A 25,024-nucleotide genomic window follows, 5' to 3' on the forward strand; every position below is an offset into this window, starting at 1 on the left:
CTTACCAAGGCTTTGTATTACATGAATCATACATAATTTAAATGAAAACAAATATCAAATTGATTCTTGTTAAGTACTTTTACTTGGATTTGCAATAATGACAGATATCTTTAAATTATTGCCCCAGCGAGATTAAGGAGGAAAGGTTAAGTGAGATTAGATTAGATATTTAAAATTAGATTAAGATTAGATATTACAACACAAGACAAAAATTACTTTGAAATATGGAAGATGGAAGCACAGTAATGGTACAGTGAGGGTGAGTGTTTGCTGTTGCCATTGATATGTTTTGTTTTGCTCAGATCCAATGTTCTTTTCAACTATCACTGATAATTTTGCTTCATGTATTCAAAAGCGTTGATATACTTCATTGTAGTGGTAAGACAGTAAGCAGGGCAGACCCAGTCCAAACGTCACAGAGTAAACACCTGGCTGCCTCATTCTGCAACAATGCTGCAATCAAGTATGGTGAACATCAGGACAGTGAAAGTGGAGGGGTCAGGAAAGGCTTGGTGGAGGAAGCCAGCCAAGCCCGGGTCTTCCTGAGCCAGACATCACCCAGACACCACCCAGACACAAAAGATGTTTAAGCCGAAGTTGAAAAAAAGAAATGGAAGTAGGTTAGCTATTGAGACACTGAAGTTAAAATATTTATTATTTCATTTCCTAGAAAACTTAAATTCTTAGTAATTTTTGGTGCCCTTTTCATGTCATATAGTTTTAATTGTAATTATCCCATCTATTTATCACATGTGAACACCTTGGTTTGTGATGACCACACAGTGGTTAACCAAATCACTGTTCACCCAGAGAATAACTTCCTCCTGATTATTTTGCTTTCTTTTTCTTTCAAAATTCATTGGGATAGAATTCATGTACCCTAACATTCACCATTTTAAAGTGTAAAACTGGGTTGCTTTAATACATGTACACAATCATGCGATCATTACTACTATCTAATTCGAGGACATTGTGAGCGTCCCAAAGAGAGGCTGCATACCCATAAGCAGTCATTGCCCACTCCCTCCCTCCCCCTCCTTTAGGAACCGCTAATCAAATTCCTGTCTCTACAGACTTGCCTATTCTAGGCATTTCATATAAATGGAATCGCACAACTTGTGGTCTTTTGTGATTGACTTCTTTCACTTACCATAACATCTTCAAGGTTCACCTATGTCGCAGCATGTATCAGTACTCCATTCCTTTTTATAGCCAGATAATATTCTATTCTGTAGAATTTTGTTTATTCCTCCGTAGATGTTATGTTTGAGTTGTGGCCACTTTTTGACTATTATGATTGGTGCAGCTATGAACATTTCTTTTTTCCAGTTTTTGTGTGGATGAGTATTTTCATTTCTCTTGGGTCTATAACTAGGAGTAGAATTTCTGGGTCATATTGGTAACTCTGTGCCTTCTTATTGAGGTACTGTCAGACTTTTTTCCATTTTGCATTCTCACCAGCAATGCTTTGCTTTCTTTTTATAGACCCCAGAGGAACTGGAGGACGTTTCTGACTTGGAAGAGGAACATGAGGTGCGCAGTCACACCAGCATTCAGACCGAAGGAAAAACTGACCGGGTAAGTCACCTCCCTGGAAGGACAGCTGTAGGCTCTGCCCTCTTCTTATCAATCAGGCAGCCTCTCACAGGTGGGACTCCAGGATCTGGAGCTGGTTTTGCAAAGCCCAGGAGGAAAAGCCTCAGAAGGCAGGGGCTGCAACATGGGGGGAATTAACTTCCTTGATCTTCAAAGCTTACGGTGAGACCGTTTCTGGTTGGGTAGTAAATCACGCCATACCACTTTTGATCTTTATAGCAGTCATGGGAATATGGAATTGAAATGTGTACACATTTGTTTAGAGTAGAAAAGAGAACCCAAGAAGTTATATATTCTGAAAATCTAGGGGAAAAAAAAAATTCTGAGAAACTACCCCTGTACTTTTTTTCCTTTCTGCAATGCCACCTTCTCCCCTTCTTAAACTCAACATACACATACACACACACACACATCCCTCAAAAGATGCTAACCAACTTCTGAATTACTCTGAGCCATTGTATTTCATTTTACTTATACCCAGTGCTTGGGAATCTGTGAAATGTTGGTTTCCTAGCCAATGACAGCTTGCAACTGCAGACCAGACTACAGAATTTGGGTCCGAAAGCCAGGCAGTACAGCGTGGAAGCTAAGACTGCCCTAGAATACGTCTGAATTAGCCATTTCCTTGTTGTGTCACCTGGTAAACTTGCTCAGCCTTTCTCTAACTTGGTTCCCTGATTTGTAAAGTGAGGATACTCCAGGTACTCTCTATATGTGGATTATTGGGGGAATAACTCAGTGAACTAGTAGAGCAGTTAACACACTGCTTAGCTCAAAGTAAGTTCTCAATAATCATGAGTTATTATTTGTAGTTGCCATAGGGTTAGTATAATTATAATTATCATCACCATTAGTACAACTATTAATTAGTTAAATTCAGTGACATTACATTTGGAGATGGATGGGAAAAGATAAATTTAAGAAAGTTCCATGTGTTCAAATGTTCAGATTACTTAGAACTGATATATATTAGTCACAACACCTGTGTATTACTAGAAATGGTGGTTTTCTTGAGCTTCCATTCCTTGCTAATTATTTGGGTTAATCCCCAGCCCTCCAGAAGCCAGTTCATGTTGGGAACTGTCTGGGGGCACCCAGCATCTGAAAGAAGTTTCCTTCCAACCTAGTAGGCATCTTTGGTAAGAGCTCAATTTTTCCAAATGGCAGTGGAATTGGAAATAAATTTTGCTAATGGTATAGCTTGCTCATGCTTTCAGGTAAGTGAGTGAGTGATTCACTTCGGCTGCTGCTGAGCCACTAGAGGTGGAGGGGTTGTCTGGACTTACAAAGTAATTGATAGGAGGACATTTTGTTAAATAAAGGTACCTTAGAAGGATGCTGGGATTAGGATAAACATGCCATAATTCTCATTTTGGACCATCACATGTAGATAATGAAGCCTTGGTTAAGACCTTAAGATTTAGAAACTTCAAATTTCTTCATCTGAAAATGAGAAGAATCATATCTTCTTACAGCATTATTGATAACTTCAAAGAAGATAATGCAAATGAAAGTGTTAAATAAACCTTGAGATTTGTATGCCAAGAAAATAAGCTTCTTATTACTACTAATTTGATCTGTGTTTTTGCTCTTGGTTGGGGTTACAGGCCAGCTAGATGGCAACCTGACTATTGTAGGTTAAGAAGTTGATGATCTCCATGGTCCTGGATCTTAAGAATCTTTCATAGAAGCCACTGTGTCTAACCATGTAGAAATCACCCTGGAACTGCTCTGTATTCGGGATTTGTGTTCCGCTGTGCACTGTTCCCTGACAGGCCAGTTCATTTGGAATGTCCCTGGGCAATACCCTCACTACTGTCTCGTGGCAAGACAGATCCCTAACCATCAAATCCACTGGGAGTAACATTATATTCAACCTGGCCACTCTCTGCTCTAGTAAATCTCTCTGCATAAATTCCAAGTAGTTTAGATTTTCTTCACTTCCTGCCTTGAGGCTTCTCTGAAATTGCTGTGTGGAATCCCTCAGGAAGCTGTTCAGATATTCTAATACAGACACAATCTTATGTGAAGCATTAACACTCCACAGAGCAACCTTGATGAGTACTCTTAGATTCTCTGGATGGGCCATTTTGCATTTTCCAGAGGTCTTCAAAGGATTCCCAGGGGGATCAAGCCACACTTCCCACCACAGTGAACAGCTTGATAATATACCTTTGGATTTGCTCTCCTTTTTTCCTGATCCATTCTTCCCAGGCCCCAGTTCTGTTCCCCCAGATTTCATCCCAGAATCAGCTACCTTCCATTCTTAGGCTCTGTTTTTGAGGGAAAATAAGAAAATATAGTCACAATATATAAACTACTTAATTATCACATTAACTTTGATCTATTGATACATTATCCCAGTTTTACTAATAAGATCACTGAGGCGCAGATTTATATAACTTGTCTAGTAACTGGATTATGTTTTCAGACAAAGAACTTTGGTGATTACCACATGTCAGCTCACTTAAAACATAGAGTTAGTGGAATGAATCTTTTACTAACAAGCAAACAAATCACCACCACCACAATAAACTTGATTCACCATTGATGGAATGGAAGGATGCTATAGTGGTCCGAGAACTGGAGGAAGGATACAAATTTTCTTATAAAATTTAAAGAGTAATTATTGTATAGCATGGACAGTTTAACTCAAATAACAACCTCTTGTTGAAAATCTGACTTGTGAGTTTATTCCTACAGATTCTGGGCTCATGGCAGGCCAGCTCAAAGTGTCCCCCACCCAAATCACCTGAGCAAAATGGTCATGTTAACAGGTTTTATGATCTCTCTCAAGCATCTGGCACCCCTGACAGACCCCATATTCTCTATCATTGTATTTCTATGCTTATATTTCTATGTTCAGTCTCATATCCATTGGAAACTTTATCTCTCTATTCCATCCAGCATTCCTGAGGTTTGCATCCATTGGACTGGGTCTATCTTTTGACACATTTCCTAGGTACCATCAGGTTGAGAAGATACCATAAGATTTTGAAGTGTATTGTGTTGAGAATTTTTGGAATACTCACGCCATACTCAATGAAGAATTTCTGGTCACTGAACAAGACATGTGTTTGGGTTCCTTTTTGTTTGCTGCTAAATGCCTTTTTGCTTCTTGGTTTATGCAGACTCTGCTATATTGAACATGTAGTAGAATCAATTTCAGGCACAGTTTAGTAATGGAGTGACAGTTACTTATTATCATTTTACTTTCTGCATTTCACTCCCAGTAGCTTTGGCTCAACATCATCTGTTATTGCTGTCATCAGTGGCAAATGCCACTGGGCATCGTAAAGGTCTATAACCAACAAATAATGATTTAGAGCCCACAGCCAATGAGAGCGAAATACTAAAAGACCAATAGTGTGTGCCTTATGAAGTAGCAGAGGAACAGCAGTGGAGATTAGTGATTATCTTAATTATTAAACACGAATACTCACTGGACCAATACAGTGGTTATATCCAGTAATCAGGCATTCCACAGTGATACAGGAGTGTGATTTTGCTATAGATTTACAGAACATTCTTTAAAGATCTCATTGTTTATTCTGTTCATGCTCTTAGCAAGGATAAAATAGAGATCTTTTATCTTAAAAACTCAAATTTGAAATAGACATGAAAATAGACTCCTGTTAAGATCATCAAATTTCTAAACCTACTGATAATAAGACTTTTTGGTAAGTCCTAAAAGCTTTCCAAAAGATTATACTAAATACATGCTAACTCGTATTTTCTATTTAAACAGAACAGTGCCAGTTATCATTTAACACTTTATAGCTTACAGAATATTTCCAAATTTGCGTCTTACTTAACAAAAGCCCTGGAGTTTTTCTTTTTCCTTTGATTTTACTAATTAGGGAATTTAACACAAAGAATTTCAGTAGTTTATGCAAATCGTTTAGACTGGAACCAAATCCCAGGTCCTCTGGCAGGAACCATACTCTGTCCCGTGTAGCTCTCTTGTAAACTTGGGTAGAATCTCACCATCCCTTAAGATCTCATTGTCCTCTATTGTTACGGCCAGTATTATGGAGTTGGTATTATCATTTCTCTACTAGAAAAATGATTCCTGAAACTGAAGACCATAAACCTTAAGTATCAGATCTGCTTAAGCCTCACAAGTTTTGAAAAGTCTCAATGGTACAATCTCCCATCAGTAACAAAATCATTTTGTTTGTTACCATTTAGAAACTACATAGTGATGCCCAGACCTTGTCAGTCTCTTCCTGGTGGATCACTTCACCTTGATGAAGTGGAATATTAACCAGATAGTGGTAGACCTTGTAGGACAACAATCCTGGGTCTCTAAGCACAGAATCTGGAAAAGAGAGGCAGTTACTCCTCAGTCTCTTATCACATTGGCCTCTGTGATATTTCAATAGAGGGAGCATTCTAATTTTTAGATTCCCCCCCTCACTTATTGTCTGCAGTAGGGGCAGCATGAACAAGAGAATCTCAGGAAATAGAGTGTCATCAGGGTGGTGGCTACCTGGGGTTTTAGAAAGACTCAAGAAAATATGGGGCGCCTGGATGGTTCAGTCTGTTAAGTATCTGACTTGATCCCAGGGTCGTGAGTTCAAGCCCCATGTTGGGCCCTATGCTGGGCATGGAACTTACTTTAAAAAAATAGACAATAAAATAGATTAAAAGAGAGTTTTGTGAATGGAATGGGTGAGCAAGTGACTCGCCTTTGTTAGCATTGCCTTATAATGTAGAGGCGTATGAACTTGGGAGTCAGATAAGCCTTGGTTCAAATCTGGCTTCCACCCATTACTATCCATATGATCCTGGAAAAGTTAGTTTGCATTTCAAACTGTTTTCTCATCTGTAAAATAGTGATGATCATAATAATAATAATAATAGTATCTATTTTATAGTTGTTCCTGAAGATTAAAGTAGATATATGAAAATTTTTAGTTCAGTTCTTGGCACATAGGAAGTGCTCAATCAATTCTTTATTTTTATAAAAAGTCAATTTGGTGATGAGTGTAGTTGTGTGTTAGTGTTATACTTTGACTTCCTTTTGAATAGTTCAAGAAGCTTTGTAAATAGAAGTCTCAGTCTTCTAGTATGAGATTCCTTTATTTTCTTGGTTTTGTGGTGCTAACCATTTTGACACACTGGAAATTCTATTACCAAAAGTCTTTCAAAGCAGTTTTTTTTCCCCAGGAGGAGGATTTATCAGAAACTGCTTCAAGAGGTTAGAAGGAAGATGACATTAATGTGATTTTTAATGATACTGGCACTTTTATGTATATCTAATTCACATACATAATGTACAACTGAAATAGTGATCACAAAAACCAACTCTTGATAGTAGGATAAAACAGAAAATTTGACCCAATAATTGTCAAGTTTGTATTTTCTTCTTCATTGAATGCCTGGCCCTGCCCTGGGAGTTTTTCTTCTTTGTGGAATGTTGGTACTGTGCTGATCCGTTAGTTTGTTTCTCTCAGTCTTCATTTACCTTCATCAAATTACATAGGGCTTAATTTCCAAAATTTATGGTATATGCTCAAAAAAAAAAAAAGAAACGAAAAAGTCATTCATCCTGACATTTATAGGATGCATGTTAGAATCAGTTTTGCAAGCAGTCATTTAAAATCACCTTGTATTGAATGAAATCTTATCATTTGCAACAACATGGATGGATCTAATGGATCTAGAGAGATAATACTAAGTGAAATAAGTCAGTCAGAGAAAGATAAATACCATATGATTTCACTCATGTGTAGAATTTAAGAAACAAGATAAATGAAAAAATTTAAAAAGAGGCAAACCAAAAACAAACAAAAACCGGACTCTTAACTATAGAGAACAAACTGATGGCTACCACAGGGGAGTTGGGGGGGGGGGCGGGTGCAATAGGTGAAGGGGATTAAGAGTACACTCATCATCATGAGCACGGAGTAATATAGAGAATCGTTGAGTCACTATGTTGTGCACCTGAAACTAATACAGCACTGCATGTTAACCATACTAGAATTAAAGTAAAAAACAAAACAAAATTTCCTTTTATTTCTCTACTCCTGTCCAAGAAGAACATATGTTCTAGTGTTTCTTCCTTCTGCCTACACTGCTCGAAAGGCAACAGGTCTAAAAACTAAATAAAAGATTTGGTTCTGTCTCACACAATTTAAACTTTGATGACAATGTTTGTAGATGAAGAGTGAAAGAGGGAACTCATTTAACATTACTAAGGCCGATTTTCATTTGAAAGTATTTGAAGTTGTGGTCTGCGAATGCTGAAATTCAGTTTAGTTTAACATAACGTTAAAAAAAAAATACTTAGAAATTTACAATTTCAATTGTAGTCAGATCATATTTCAGCATAAAATTATACCACCTTTTTAAAGATATATTATTCATCGTTTTTACTGATGATCCAAAATTAAAGAAATTTTAACACGTCATCTTTGATGATTAAAATTTGTCATATCTTTAATATTATCTTCCCTTAAGAGTATATAGTTAGTAAATCTGCTCTGCCTTAAAGAATATGTTTGAGTCCGTTGAATCTATGTAAGTTCTATACATAGAAGTAAATTGGGATGGAAATAAGAACAGTTACCTAGGTTACTGGACACAACCTCAAAACGTCAAGAGCAGCAAATGAATTGGAGCATGTCAAATGTTAAAATACAGGAGATGTTCTTGGGGTAAAAAAAAAAAAATAGCCATATGCATTCTAACACCATGTTAGTGATTGGGAGTGCGTCCTCCTTGTGGATTTTTTACGATGCTGAGTCAGCTGGCTATCCTCCACCATGATAATAGAAAAAATGCCAGGAAGGGGTAGTTTATTTTAAAAATTGGAAACATTTTAATAGGCCCTATTTATTATCAGAACATACTCTCCGTAACTCCAGTTTATACTGAATTAACATACATAATATGGTAAGACATGACCTCATTACCTTTTTCATGATAGATAATTTGGTTTAGGTTACTATGAGAAATGCAGCTTGCATAAGCCTGGATGAAATTACATTATTCAAGCAGCGCTGCAGTAGGCAATGCATTTTCTCTTCATTGGTTTCTTTCATTTTTATTGTGTACTTGGCAATGACTCTGCTTCTATCTTTCTGGGGGATCATTTTCAGCGCTTCATGGTTTCCTCTTCCTCTATCTACTTCTCAAGCATTAAGGTTTACTGGAGTTCTGAGCCAAGCTCCGTAGTCCTCCAATTCTTCCCAGTTTTCCTGAACAGTCTCATACAGTCACAAGATTTCAGATGTCTTACACAGACAAGCAAACGGAGCCACATCCTGTCTCGTGAGCTCTGACTACTTCTATTGGTGGGCCTGCAAGTTTCCTCTCCTCGAGTGGCTTACAGCAGGCTCTTGTGGCACCTGCTGTTGCCGAGCCTGAATGCATCACCTTACCCTACAAATCTCCTCTAATTCCTACATTCTTTATAACACTTCTTTATTTTTGGTGGAACACATCTGAACCTGGGAATAATGTTTTACTCCCCTCCACAGCTAGGCATACAACATGTTTCAGCTTTACTATCTTCTAAATATTTTCTGCACTTTTCTATTTTTTTCACCATCTCCACTCTCACTACCTTCAAAGAAAGTGTTGCATTGGACAAAGTTAAACAGGAAAGGAAGACTTTATTCAAGGCTATTGTTGTAGGGGAGAGAGACCAGAACTTTGCATTTGATGCTTCTGGAACAAAACTTTTCAGAGATGGGGTGAGGGAGATTGTAGGCTGTCTGTTTTTGCTAACTGGCTTTGCCCAAAGGAAAAGTGAAATTTCTCTATCTTCATGAAAGGGGGTGCCTCTAAATTTAGGTTCCTGCCCTCCCACAGAGCCTGGGAGCTAGAGACTGTATGTTCCTTGATGATGGCATGTCAAAGGGACAGCTCCCTAGTTCTTGAGAAAGACAGTCCTTGTTTGTAAAGCTGTTGAGAAACATTTAGAAATATTTATGTCTTAAAGGGGCAAAGAAAGAATTTACAATTACAACTTCTGTAAAGTATATACTGTAAGAAAAGAAAGGTCAGAGACCTAGAGTCAGAAAGAAGCCTGTCTAAAATTTAGTCAAGCTGAGGACCATATTAAGGCCATCTTGGTCACTATCTTAGGTCACGTCTTGTCATCTCTCACCTAGATTTTCTTTAGCAGACTCCTGAATTGTCTCCTGCCTTTAGTAAACTTTCATTGTCTCACTTGAACTTAAGATGGTATTTCAAAAGTGCAAATCTGTCATCTAACCACCATGCGTAAAATCCCTTCAGGTTCTCAGTGTCTCCCCTTGTCCTCAGCATGAAATCCGGTCCCTCGATGTCCTGTGTAAGAGAACCAGGTTCTGCTCTCTGCTTCGCTCTTCTGCCTCATATTTCACACTTTTTTCTCCAACGCCTTTCCATTGTACAGATGTCGCCCTTCCTATAAGCACCAGGCTCTCCGTCACCTCCATCTCTGAGACGCACAATTCCCTCAACTCGTCATCCTCCTCTTCACCAAGAATACCTGCTCATCATTAGGATTCCAGATTAGCCTTGACGTCACTAATACAAATCGAAGTGTAGTTTCCTTCCAACATCAGGCCTGGATATGAATGTAGCACGTGGGGATTCCCATATCATGACATTCATTGTGCATGCTTAATTTCTTACATAATGGCGTTTCTTCTCCACTCATTAAACCTCACCAAACCTCATTAGTGCAGGGAGCATAGTTTTTGTCTCATTTAGTGCTATGTTTACAGAATGTCACACACTGCCTGTTATAGGTATTTGAGAGGCGATGAGGAGAACCTTTCTTTTGTAAGACATCTTGCCTCAAAAGTATACTGTTCCTCAATATATTGAACCTAGGGGATTACATTAATTTCTTTGTTGCTCTTTCTTCCTTCCAACAGTTGTACCTACTTGTGCCAGATAAATCTTACTATAAATTGCTATGTCACTACTCTGAAATATTCAGTGGCTCTCCACTACTTAGTCCCTGCTAATATAAATATTCATTATTCTGGTTTTTTTGCCAAAGTCCTTTGTAATGCCGTCTTATTCCTGGCTCTATCGAGTATACAACTGCTTTTTATTTGTTGAAGTAATTCTTGTGTTCCTGAGAGTTAGGGCTCTCCCTGAGGCTGTGTCTGTGATCTTTTCCATGTCTGAATTGTCTACCTTTCGTCTTTTTTATTCCCTCCAATCCAAAAGCTCTTCAAGATGAGCCCAGCTCCCTTTATTTACATGACTTTTTCTTTGCACTTAGCCCCTTTGATTTAATGATACAAAAACATGTGCTGAGAGGCCATCTAAAGGAGTTTACTTACTCCTTTCGGACTTTTACATTCTAAGGTCACCATGCTGTATCTATTTTGAAGTAGTGTACCTGAACAATGTCACCTTTTCTTAATTCAAATTCTTTATCCAAAAGGAAATCTAGAGTCATTCCATAGATTGTAGAAGTCAGTGTATAAAAATCAGAGCAGAGAAAACTAAAGTTTAAAACATTGCATATTATTTTATCCCTAAATTCTTATATTAGAGTTCTTTTAATAAGTACCTCTTGAGATTTCAATCCGGGAGATTGTTATCAATATCTAAACATACTCTTATTTATCAGACAATGGAATTATATTGAAATAAATACATTTTTTTAATATTTTTTATTTATTTGTTTATTCGACAGAGATAGAGACAGCCAGCGAGAGAGGGAACACAAGCAGGGGGAGTGGGAGAGGAAGAAGCAGGCTCATAGCGGAGGAGCCTGATGTGGGACTCGATCCCATAACGCTGGGATCACGCCCTGAGCTGAAGGCAGACGCTTAACCGCTGTGCCACCCAGGCACCCCGAAATAAATACATTTTCACCCAGCCTTGGTTTCTGGGAAATTCTGAGTTAAAATTAATGACTAGTAACTAATCTTAAATGTCTGATATATTTGTCTCTTTGTTCTCATTCGATTGTCTTATTTTTCTTTAAAAATAATCTCAAATACAAATTCTGATTAAAAATATTTAAAAGATATCTATTTTATTACAGTTCTCCCCAATATATTGTTCTTGTCACCACTGAGGTAATATATTTTAGAGAGAAGAGAAAGTAAGTATATCCAGTATTGGGACACCTGGCTGACTCAGTTGGTAGAGCATGAAAGTCCTGATCTCAGGGTCCTGAGTTCAAGACCCACATCGGGCATAAAGCTTACTTTAAAAAAAAAAAGTATATCCAGTATTATATCTTTTTACAGTAATTTCAATGTCTGTAAGTTAAGGCTAAATCTCTTTATTCTTTTATTTAATTATAAAATAGAATCTTGGCATTTATAAATGCATATATGCTATTTTTAACATTGTTGGATAACCCAAAAATTTATGTATGAAGTTATTTATAAGGCCACTGGAGCATGAATTTCAGTGATATATGGTGATATTTATATGTGATTCACTTGCTCGTTAGTGAAATGAGCTTTCCTCCAGGCTTTAAATAGAATACTGTCTACTCTTCGATTAATTCACAACAGAGGAAATAGCAAGTAGAAAAGCCTCAGAGGCAAGTGTTAGTGAGGTGAAAGGAGGTCTGAAGCTGAAAAGGAGGGCTGATCTTGTAGGGAACATAAACCATAAAGTTATTTGGCTGTTATTTTGAGTAGGATGGGAAGCTATCAGAGGGCTTTGAGCCAGAGAGGGACATGATATGACATACTTTAAAGGGGTCATTCTGAATGCTAGGTTGAAAATAGTCTGAGAAGTGGTACAGGAGGAAGCAGGAATTTAGAAAGTCATTGCTATTCTATTACCCAGGTGAGAAATCATGGAGGCTGAACCAAAGGTTTTAGAAATGGAGAAGTTGAGAGCTGTTGATAAAGCATATATGGTGATGGTGACTTCACTGGATATGCTGAAGACTTAGATACTGAGTATTAGAGAGAGAAAGGAGTCAAAGACAACACACAGTTTTGGACTTGAGAACTGGGATGGGGACTTGCCATTTATGGGGGAATTTGGGGGAGACTGCATTGAACAGATTGGAGATGATAGAAGATCAGAAATCAATTAATTAATTTTTATTAATTTTAGATATGTCTCCTCTTTTCTGACACACTTGCTCTTTTGAATATCAACTTTTTTGGAAGGCCGCGACTAATTCCTCTGCTTAAAACTACAACACCAGGGGTGCCTGGGTGGCTCAGTTGGTTAAGCATCTGCCTTCAGCTCAGCTCATGATCTCAGAATTCTGGGATTGAGCACCTTCTTGGGCTCTCTGTTCAGCGGGGAGTCTGCTTGTCCCTCTGCCCACCCCCCCACCCCCACTAGTGCACTCTCTATTGTGCTCTCTAAAATAAATAAATAAAATCTTAAAAGAAAAACAAGCAAACCCCACAAAACTACAATACCATTCCCAACCCACATATAAACCTCTTCACCTCCCTTCTTAATTTTTCTCCATAGTACTTCCTTTCACTCTCTGACATACTACGTATTTATTTGTTTAGTCATCTACTGGTAAGTGAATTCAATGAAGGCAACAATTTTAATCTGGTTTTTTTCCCTTTGATATATCCCCCATACTTAAAATAGTATTATGCACATAGTAAATAAGCCATAAATATTTACTGAGTAAATAAATGAATGAATGATGTTGATTATAAATGTGCTTTGGGAAAAGGAACATGCACGGAAAATTTGGGGGAGGGGAGTTATTTTAGAAATAACATTCGTATCTAACCAATAAATAACTTCCCAAGGAAACAAGTGAGATAATTATAATTTTTTGAAAATGATGTTTTAGTAAAGAATTACCCAGACGATAGTCATTTGGAAAAATTTTCTGAGACTGACGTGTTTAAATGATTCTTTGCCTTGTCCAGTTTAGAGGTGTTTATGATGGACATCTGGCTTCCAAGTGCTGCTCTTTTTTCCCATTCTCTGAAAAATTTGTATTTTTTGTAATGTTGAAAACATAACATATAAATTAGGTAATTTTGAATCACTCTCTGGTGAAATAGGAGATTCATGCTTGCTTCTTTTCCTACTAAGGACAATGTGTATCAAATAATGGTTAAGGTAGTAAAAAAAAAGGAGCTCAAAATAAAATAATGTTTTAATAAATCCTTTGATATTCTAAAAGTTACCTCGTACACTGAAAGTAGCACAGTCTAAATCTAAGTTTCTATATATGCATATTTTTAATCAGCGAGTGATTATTAATGAATGTTTAATTTTTAGAAATATGAATGTGTATTTCTTATAATGAGTTGCATAGGCTGTAACAGTATATATACCTAAGGCTTGGTTAAAATCCCATGTAAATATGAATGAATATAGAACATAAAAATTTCCCTCAGAGTGGAGTCATCAGCTCTATAAAGCTCATGTACTTTTAAGAAATGGCTTTTTAATATCTTTTTAATTTTTAATTTATTCTTAAATTTTATTCAAGTATAATTAGCATACATACAGTATATGCATACAACATATACAGTGTTTTATTAGTTTCAGATGTACAAAATAATGATTCAGCTGTTCTATATATTTCTCAGAGCTCTTAATTCCATTTATCTATTTCACCTCCCCTCTGGCACCCATCAATTTGTTCTCTGTATTTGAGTCTGTTTTCTTGTTGGTGTCTCTTTTTATTTTGTTTGCTCATTTGTTTTCTCTCTTAACATTCATGAATGAATGAAATCATATAGTATTTGTCTTTCTATGACTGACTTACTTCACTTACCATTGTATGCCTCCCTGTATTTATTGTAGCGTTATTTATAACAGCCAAGATAAGAAAACAACCCAAGTGTCCATCTATAGATGAATGAATAAAGAAGATATGGTATATATATACAATGCAATATTACTCAGCCATAAAAAAGAATAAAACCTTGCCAACTACAGCAACATGGATGGACCTAGAGAAAAAAAATACGTTAAAAAGTCATACCTGAGGGCTCCTGGTGGGCTCAGTTGGTAGAGCACGTGACTTTTAATCTTGGGATTGTAAATTCGAGCCCCACTTGTGCATAAAGTTTACTTCAAAAAAAAAAAAAAACCTTAAAAAAAGTAAGTCATACGTGGACATGTTTCTCTCTTTCTGATTCTAAGATAATTAAAAGAAATTTTAATTTCTTCTAAATTCCAATTTTTGGAATCAGACTCCCAAGTTTGAATTCTGATTCTGATGCTTACAGCTGTTGACTTTTGGCAAGTGACTTAAGTCCTATGTCTCAGTTTGCTTATTTTTTAAAATGGAACCACTCACATCATAGGATTATTGTGAAGTTTATGAGTCAATATTTGTAAGAAGCAGCACACAGTGATAAAACTTAAGTGACCGCCATCATGGTGCTCATTACCACCAATACTACTATCATAGCCATCATCATCATCATCGTCATCATCATCATCATCGTCATCATCATCATCACCATCATCATTTGTGAATGGATTCACATTTATAAGCTTTCTGTTAGTTCCTCAGGTTGGCAACATTCACCGTCCTGATCAATTCTCTTCAAATTCTTCAGAATTTGAACAGTTTGTGGAGAGCCAGTATGATTGGCTGAGCCAAATTCCCTTTTATGTGTAAAGCCTTTTGCATAGGATTTTTTTCATGGGTTAATTTGTGGATGGTGGCCTTTGAGTCAGGTTCCTGTACTGATCCATTTTTAAGCTATAGCTGAAAATAAAAGAAACTCAATTTTTTTCGTTGGGTAGAAGATTACAACAGGAGCAATACCAGGCTATAAGGGGACACTGGGTGTGTTGAATGTTAAGATAGGCACACAAAGTATAATATTACAAGAAATCAATGCCATACTGTTGCCAGGGAACTAAGAGTTATCTGTACCCAAGAAATGTCCAGGAAACGCTTGCTTGTATAATTCATGGTCCTGGGTCATATATACACGGAATATGTGGTCCACAGAATAAAAAGTGAAAACATTACAACCTGGCTAATAAAATATTCACATTCCACACTAATAAAGGCAAGTGCATTGTACAAGTAGGAAATTTGAATAAATTCTAGAAGTCTATGACAATATACAGAAGCTATCTGTCCAGACTATGTAGATAAGGGGAGACACACTCATCAGTCCAGGGAATTTTATAAAAAGTGTAAATTATGTACTTCCAAAGCAACAATTTAGAAGATTTTTATCCCTCTACCCTCCAGCTACCATCAGCCCATCCTTGAAATTAAAAGTGATAGATTTTTTATCTCCCGGCTCTCTCTTGGGCTTAACTAGAGAAGAGGTGCCCAAACCCCCTTTTTAGCAAAATCCAGGGTGCAAAGAGAACGTAGGTAGGTAGCAATGAAGTGCTTTACAGTTTCAATTAACTTGAAGGTTAGAACTTTAAAAGAAAGACAAGTCCTCTAAAATTAGCAATAACACATATTTACCTTTTTAATAGTTCTTTTAAAAACTGTAAATAGCATTGATCTTTGGTTTTCTGATGGAATTTTAAAGTTTTACAAATTACTAAAATTGATTTTGATAATGTCAGTTTTTTAACTCTTCCAATTTCCTGTGGTACCAAAATTGCATATCTCTCCCTCTGTCCTCTGTCATAGATATGTCTTTGAATAAGCATACCATTTTCTATAGCCTATTAAATCAAGAAGGAATTGTATACTTGAAATTAGGCAAATGTGACTTGGGATACCATGATCGTAGAGTTGGCATCAAAGTATAGTTTTGGTGAAGTTGGGATTAGTACAGCCTTCCATAGAGGAGTCAGTATGACAAGAAAATAGACTTTTAGTTTTAAAAAAATTCCAAATTTATCTTCAAAAGTTATGTCTTTTATCCATAACGTATCTGGGTATGCCCTGGCATATCCCCGTTGTCTACTCTGCTGATGATAATAATAATAGTAGCAGCAGCAGTAACATAAGAATGATTTACCAAATGCTTAGTATGTTGCAGGCATTTTAAATTTTTAAATTTCCCCACAACCACTCTTTGAGGTTCATATTTCTATCCCCACTTCATAAATATACAAAAAGAAACACAATGGTAAGTACCCACTATCACATAGTGTGAAGTAACAGACCTGAGACTGACCAGGATGTCCCTGCCTCAAGGACCTGCTTGTCCTCCTGCCCTTCCCCTGCACAACATAGCTACCCTTCTTACAGACCAGGCTTTCAATAGAACTACTTGACCAAAATCAGTCCACATAATCCTGGCAAAAGTGCTAGATTTATGTGAGATGAGGACTGATGTGAAATTTGACCTTAAAATCTCATTCATTTTGAAATTGAGCTATATGGAAGTTATTACATCCATTTACTTGTAGTTGTATAGCCATGAGTGTAGCATTAGGTTAGTGAAATGACAGTGTTAAGAACTACTATTACTAAAATTCCTTAAAATTATATAAAATGAGGGGGCACCTGGCTGGCTCAGTTAGTAGAGCTCGTGACTCTTAATCTCAGGGTGTTGTGAATTCAAGCCCCATGTTGGTCATGGAAACTAAATTTTTCTTAAAAAAATAATAATTTTGAGGCACCTGGGTGGCTCAGTCCTTAAGTGTCTGCCTTCGGCTCAGGGCGTGATCCCAGGGTCCTGGGATCAAGCCCCGCATCGGGCTTCCTGCTCTGCTGGGAGCCTACTTCTTCCTCTCCCACTCCCCCTGCTTGTGTTCCCTCTCCGCTGGCTGCCTCTCTCTCTTTCAAATAAATAAATAAAATCTTCAAAAAATTTTTTAAAAATAATAATAATTTAAAATTATACAGAATGGGGTGATGGAGAAGAGGAATTCCATTTCCAGAGTATAGTTTCCGAAAATATGCAGAACTCCTTTGGTTCTATTTGCTTCTATTTTTATAAGAGGCACCAAGAAGTAAACAAAAGGACCCTGGCTTTAGAGTCATCATTGCTATGGTGAATCTTGGCTCCTTTTATTAGAATGACTAGATGACTTTTAGTAATTTTATTTCTCTGAGATTGTTATTCCTTATATATCAATTTAGATAATTCATACTTTGAAGTATTGTAATTGTAAAGAATGTATGTAAAGGATCTGGTACAGTGATAGAAACATAACAGGTGCCTCACACATGGTCAGCTTTATTCAAGTATAGTGTTTATAAAATGCAATAATGTCTAATTATAAGGGACTCACATATTGTGAAGTGGATGAAATATGAGCCCTTTAAGTCAAGGTGAATCAGAGTAGGTTAAAAAATATATGTTTTAATTTGTGGGGAAGGAATAGAGAAGCAATTATGAGGAATGGTAAATAAAAAGGGCAGGCAGGCAGGAAGGAAAGAAGGAAGGAAGAGAGAAGGGGGGTGGGAGATTACCTTGAGGTAGGGAGATCCCTCTATTTATCAGGAGTGATAGTGTACAGTGAACTGGAGAACATGACTAACACAATCTGTACTAGATAAAAATAATAAATATTTATTTTTGTGACCTTGTGTTAATAAAGGACCTCTAGGATACCAAAGACAGAAAAATAAAGGAAAAAGCAGGCAAACTTTACTCCTGAGGACACAAAAACATAAACCAAACCAAACCAACAAAGCACAAGATCAAGTCTGAAAAATTGTTAGAAGTCATCAATTTGGAGTGCTAAAGATCACAATTTCTATAAGAAAGTGTTTATATATAAACAGATATTCACTAATCACTAGGAAAAAAATGACTGCACTTCCCCCACCCTATCTCCCCAACAGAAAAATGGGTGTAGGACCTGAAGAGGATAGCCACAAAAAAGACGTGCACGTTTACAATGAACGTGTATGGAGTTGCTCCCTCTCATCAGAGACTACAAAAATGGACATCAAAAGTGATGAAATTCTATCTTTTATTTTTTTTTAAGATTTTATTTATTTATTCGACAGAGATAGAGACAGCCAGCGAGAGAGGGAACACAAGCAGGGGGAGTGGGAGAGGAAGAAGCAGGCTCACAGCGGAAGAGCCTGATGTGGGGCTCGATCCCGTAACGCCGGGATCACGCCCTGAGCCGAAGGCAGACGCTTAACCGCTGTGCCACACAGGCGCCCCGAAATTCTATCTTTTAATATATTTACAAAAATAGAAGTTTGTTGATATCCATCGTCAGAAAAGTTTTTTGGAAAATGAACACAATTATACACAGTTGGGGGGAATATTAATTAGGGTAAACTTTCTGAAAAGAAATTGAAAATTATCCATAGAAGGTCTTTATAAAAGTGCTGCTTCTTTGTCTTCTGGAATTTTTCCTCAGACACATTTGCAGAGATACAAAAAAGTATCCACCACTGCCTACTTAATACACATATATATGCATATAGACATATGAGCGTGGATATCTATCTATCTCTCTATCTATCTATCAATCTGGAAAATGCCTGGTAACCATTGAAAACTTGTAAGTAGGTGATACTGAATCTATACAATGAAATAAAAGATTTAAAATTATGATAAAACTATATTGTACAGATATCAAAATACTTTATACTGAATTTGAAAAAATAAGAAATAACAGAATAGAATGTATGATATGATCCATTTTTATAGTATAATTTGTAGAAATACTCACATATATATGTAATATTCAGGGATAGCCATTGAAATATCACTTTCAAATCTTTGGTGTATAAAACAGTATTCTATAATTACACAAGTACTATGTATGAAAGTACACAGACAAAAAAAAAAAAAAAAGGCCACCATGCCATTTACAGTTTATGCATAATTTTATATACCCACATGGTCCAAATAAATTTTAGGGAAAAAAAAAAGCTACCTACAATTTTACTATCTAGAGAAAACCATGGTTATAAATGCATTCCACCAACCAATAAGCGCTTGGAATCTGTCAAAGTACTAGAACTACAGTTAGTGACTAATTTTTCAGTCTGGTCCTAATTGATAGTGTAGAACTTTGCCACTGCAAGCCTGTTGCTAAATTATTAAGAATGATCCAAAGCAAAATACAGGTTGAAAGACAGACTAACACACTAGATACTGTTACCGGTGGGAGAGTCAGCATTGTATGAATGGTCTTGGTTCTTGGATTCCCCAGGAAAGATTTACCTGAGGATCTGCGCTTGAATACAAACAGCCCTCAAGATGAGAGAGGGAACAAGTCCAGAGGTAGCAACTACACCGGGATTCGGGGTGTCTTGTCTTTTTATGTTTGCGTAGTCTATGGGTCATAGCTAGGGTGGTCTCTGACCGAGTTGTTGCCAATCGTCCAAGGGACTCCTCCTGCCATTGGAAGGAGGAGTTTTGGGTCCTACAAGGTTCTTGCTGGAACTGTCATAGCCACCTTCCCCCACGGGGGTCAGGGGGAGGCTGGCGGTGGAGACGTCAAAGCCACAATGTAAATATCTTATAATGAAGCCGTAGGTTACCGTGGAGCAGAGGTTGAAGAGGAGAGGGCATGTTCTGCACCTGTGGCTCTTGGTCTGTCAGCCCCAGGGTGTTGGAAGCCATAAGCCCCAAAAGTTAGGATGTTGTGCCCTCAGCCTTCTAATGTGTCATTTATTTATCACCACCTTTGCCTCAGCTCATGTCTAACTAACTGCCTCCTCTAGCAATATTACTGGCTCCATAATCTGGATGGCAAATTGGGATCAATCTGAGACAGTGTCCACTGACGTCTGCACAAAACATGAGTCCCCTTGTACTGTTGACATTTTGGATCAGACAGTTCCTTGTTGTGGGAGCTGTCTGTGTCCTGTAGGATGTTAAGCAGCATCTCGGGCTTCTACTCAGTTGAGGCCAGTAGCACCTTCACCCCAGCTGTGACAACCAAAAACATCTCAAGAGATTGCCAAACAATGAGGTGGGGCTGAGAGGGTAGGAGTGAGGGGAAACCAATCACAGAACCAGCCATTCTTTTTTGGGAAATTTGTCCTTTGCCGTTTTGGGTCCTTCCGAATTATTTTTATGTTAAAATACTCTTCTTTAAAAAAAAATAAATAGTGATAGTGGCTGGTATGGTTTTTCGTGTTAAAGTTTTTCTCGTCACCCTTTTGTTTTTGTTTTGAATGTGTGCGGTGTGTGTGTTTGTGTGTTTTATGACCTTATTTAGTAAATTAGAATAATTTGCAACATATGTTCATCCCTCACTTTTTTTTTTTTTTAATTTTGTAGGCCTGTGCAATCCCCTCCTTAAGTACCTTTGGCAAAAAACATTCTATCTCATCTTTTACTTTGAAAATGTTTCTAATTACTATAGATTTTCTTTGTGAGCCATTTGTATTGAGGCTGCAATAGACGTGGTATATATCTTTCTGAAAGGTTCCTCCAAACACCCTGGAGTTTTACCTTGGAAAGCTTCTCTCATTGAGGCCGTAATTTTATGATCTGTTTGTGCTCATCTATAATATAAGCACGGCTTTGTCTATATCCTCAGTGCTAAGCTGGGCTTACGTGTCAGATGCAGCCTCTTGAGGAGAGTCTCATTTCTGGTTCATGAATGGAATTTTACGCAGAAAAACCTTCTATTCTGCTAAGTGCCTTTCTAATCCAGATGTTTGCCTCTCCAAATTCACATTCAGAAGACAAGAAGAATTACGTTTTGTTTATTTAATTTCGGTATGTGTTCTGCCCATATGGATTTAATTTATACACACTTAGTGGATTGTTCGTGCTGCTGATGGGGGCTGGGTGTTACCGGTAACCCTGTGTTTTCATGGGTGCGGCAGCAAAGGAATGTTTTACACGTTTTGAATCTCAGGCAGTAATTGTACCAGATTTTAACATAAATACCCATGTAAAATTATTTCTTTGGAACTGCATAAAAGGAATTAAATTGCTTGCATTGCATATGGAGGGAAGAGTCCTTTAATTGAGATCTGACAAGGTAATTTAGCAGGAGATTTCAGAATATATCAAGTCTTGTGATATTTGTTTGGAGAATTATGAATACTATAGGCAGTGTGATGATGAGCTTAAATATATAAAAACGAGCTGCCTGTGTTTAGCACTTAAACTTGAATTCTTTGAGAACTGTTTGAATCATCAGAATAACATACGAACGTTGTGACTCTCTGGGAACACTCTTCTGTGTTTTCTCCTTTTTTTATTCTTTATCACAAAATTTTTAAAAATTAAACAAGAAAATGCAGACAATAAAGTTATGCCATATAAGGAGACAAATTATTCAAAATACCACACTATTCACTCATCACCCCAAATAAGCTATAACCTATTCCAGGTGTAGTTGAACTGCACTTTGAAAATTACTATGATCCAAATGACTGGATGATAACTAGTTAAATTATACCAACATACACCAATTCTCAGTATGGTACACTGAAAACTCATGATGAGCCTAAAAGGACTCCTTCGAAGTAGGCCAGCAAGTAAATGAGAGAAATCCATCTCAGTGCTTCTCCATCAGGTAACATTTCCTCTTCCTACCACTTTATCCATATGCCCCTTTCTCATTTATTTTCCTCAATGATTTATTTCTCCCTAACAGTCATTTTATTAATAATAGTGAATAAAAATACAATGTCAAACTTTGGAAGTGGGTATCTCATTTCATTCTTGTTTGGTAGATCTTTTTAAACACGCGCGCATGTCTGTGTGTGTCTGTGTGTGTTCTTGTGAAACATCATAAGGCTCAATCTTGAAAAGAGGAACTAGTTTGAAAGATTCTTTTGTTAAGTTCTTCAGTGTTGATTTTTCCCATGTTGTCTCACTTTGTAAATTCACAAGGAAGGCTCTATCATTTTCCATTGGAAGAATTCTTGATGATTCTTATCTTGTGAGGAATATCCAGAAAGTCCGAGCCTCTGGGGACCAATTCCTAATTACTGCCCCAGTATTCTGTCCTCTAAGATCCCAAGGAAGCTTAGTTGGATTGTTGTACATCATCTTAAGCAAGTAAATACCATGTAAGTAGATAGATGGAGGATAGATACATAACACTGAAACTTGTCTTTGAAATTTGCATCTTACAAATTGTCTGAAACATTTTATTTTTATTTATTTATTTATTTTTCTTTTTCAAGTTTTTATTTACATTCCAGTGAATTAACATACAGGGTCCTGTCTCTGGGAAAAACAGTTCAGAATTCACTTGGAGATTTATTAAATTAATCTTTAGCTTAAGGAGGCGTAGAGAAAATAGAAATATGCACTGTGTATATAAATAAAACGTATTCAACTCATCAAGATGAGTTGGAATTCTTATTTTAAGAATGATCTTTTTTCTCAATTCCAAAAATTCTATTGAGAAAAATGTTTACTTAGGAAACATCTACTATAGGCACTACCCTTACAGCCAGTTACATTTCTTTACTTTCTAAGTGTGCCTGCATTTTTATAGGCAATTTAGAATTTTAGAAAATGTTTACCAGTTTCTAGTAAATTTCAAGACATTGCAGACTGCAGGAGAATCTAAAACTAATGTCATTGTAATAGAAGATCTATTCTGTGGGAATAGTCTACAGTTGTGCAGTGTTTCATGTAACATTTGGACCAGGCACGCTTTTGGAGCCTGTAAGGCGACATTTGGAAAGTACATTTAATCTCTTCTAAAGACTCACTACCATTCCTGATGTCAGTCAGTTGGAGAAGTGGGTGCTCAGGGAGCTGGAATAGAAAAATCTTTTCTCTCTGGGACTTGGTTACCCATGGTTATATTTGGACACAACATGTCTAGTTGAGGGCCTGGGTGCTCAGTAATAGATCCTAAAATAATTTCCACGGTATACATGGTAAACAATAATTAGGATGCAATAATGAGACAGATTTTAGATGCTTCTTTACCAAGAACATATTACTCTGCATCTAACCGCCATTTTTCATCTGTAACATTTTATCCAATGTGATATATATATGTATATAATATATACATATATATTTATATATAATATATATAATTATATATAATATTTATTTATATATAATATATAATTTTATATATAATATATAAATATATATTAATATATATATAAAATCCAGTCTCATGTTAGCTGGCTATGGTTAGTTAAGAGAAATTATAGAAAAGCTACAATTATAGTACAGTGAATTTTTCATATAGTTTTCACCAAGTTTCTCTTAATGTTGACATCTTGCATAACTAAGGTCTATTTATCAAAACTAAGAAATGAACATTGGTATTATACTATTAACTGAACTATGGACTTCATCAATTTTTCCACTGATGTTCTCTTTTGTTCTAGGATTAAAGCCAGGATCCAACATTGTACTTAGTTGTCACATTTCTTAGTCTCCTGTAAACTATGACAATTCCTTATCCTTCCTTGTCTTTCATGACCTTGGTACTTTTGAAGAGTATCAGGTATTTTATAGAATGCCCCTTGATTTAGATTTGTCTGGTGTTTTTTTCTCAGTATTATTTTAAGGTTATGCATTTTCAGAGGGGATACCATAGAATTCATGTGTCCTCAGTCCATCAAATAAGGAGGTGCAAGATATCAGTAGGTAACAGTTTTGGTGATGTTGGCCTTTGTCATTTGGTTAAAGTGTTGGCTGCTTACTGGCTTTTTAACCATTGTAAAGTTACTATTATCTGTTCTTTGTAATTAATAAATATCTTGGGGAAAATGCTTTAAAACTATTCAAATCTTATGTCTTCTCAAATAATTATCTACTACTTTTCATATGCATTGCTGAATCTTGCCACAGATAGTACTTTGGTGTTTGCCTGACAGTGATGTTCCATTTTCTTTATTTCTTCTGCATTTATTAAGTAGAACTAAAGGAAGAGCTATTTCCTCTTTTGCATTATTTATTTATTCAGTTATTTATTTCTATCATTATGGGCTCATGGATATTTATCGTAGTCCATAGATTTTAATCCTGTTCTGTTGACCGAATTGCCTCACCTTATGTATTGGCTCTGATTTCTTTTTAACATGTCCTCACTGTTTTGATTTGTTTTGGTTTTGGTTTTAGTTTTAGTTTTTGTTTTGTTTTTTTGAGAAATTGGTTACTTTGTGACATCATAAGATGATCTAAGCTCAACTAAATTGTCAGCTCTTTTAGCTGAACTCACTTTACCAACGTCCAATGGCATCTGCCCAAGGGAAGCAAGATTTGCATAGCATTTCTTCCAGCGAGTATCTTTTCTTTCCCTAGACTGGTTATGTTGTGACTTCTGAACAAGATGACCTTAACATTTCTCCTATTTTGAGTAAACTTTAAGTCGGTTTCTTCCTGATTACGGATCACTGAATTCCCTTTTCTTAGACCATTTACTTCAGCAAACTTGGTTGTAAGTTCTTTCTGTGCCCCTTTGACATGCAGGTATTCTCCCAGCCTCTTGCCAGATTTACAACCCAAGAATATTCTCAAGGACATGGGAGCCACCCCTTTGAAGTGTAATAATCGAGAAAGAGTGCATCTACCAGCTTCTATTAATAAGCACCATTAGCACACTCAGATGGCTTAATCACATTAACCAACCTCCCCCTTAATGTCGCCCAATACTTTTCTACTAACACACCTCAGTACTTAAAAAATCTCTCGCCTTTTGTTTCAGCAGA

The 25,024-nt window shown here is 36.7% G+C and overlaps 1 protein-coding gene across 9 annotated transcripts in view; it reads left to right on the forward strand.

Moving 5' to 3' along the window:
* The window catches only part of CTNNA3 (catenin alpha 3), a 1,640,794-nt gene that overhangs the window by 1,464,640 nt on the left and 151,130 nt on the right, over positions 1–25,024 (forward strand). For all 9 annotated transcript variants that reach the window (XM_026504310.4, XM_048218672.2, XM_048218673.2 and 6 more), the window contains one exon: positions 1,486–1,578. In XM_026504310.4, coding sequence (XP_026360095.1) covers positions 1,486–1,578 — 93 coding nt within the window. The remainder of the gene's footprint in view (positions 1–1,485; positions 1,579–25,024) is intronic.

This window comes from Ursus arctos, unplaced genomic scaffold, assembly GCF_023065955.2.
Source record: "Ursus arctos isolate Adak ecotype North America unplaced genomic scaffold, UrsArc2.0 scaffold_7, whole genome shotgun sequence".
NCBI classification, from domain to species: Eukaryota; Metazoa; Chordata; class Mammalia; order Carnivora; family Ursidae; genus Ursus; species Ursus arctos.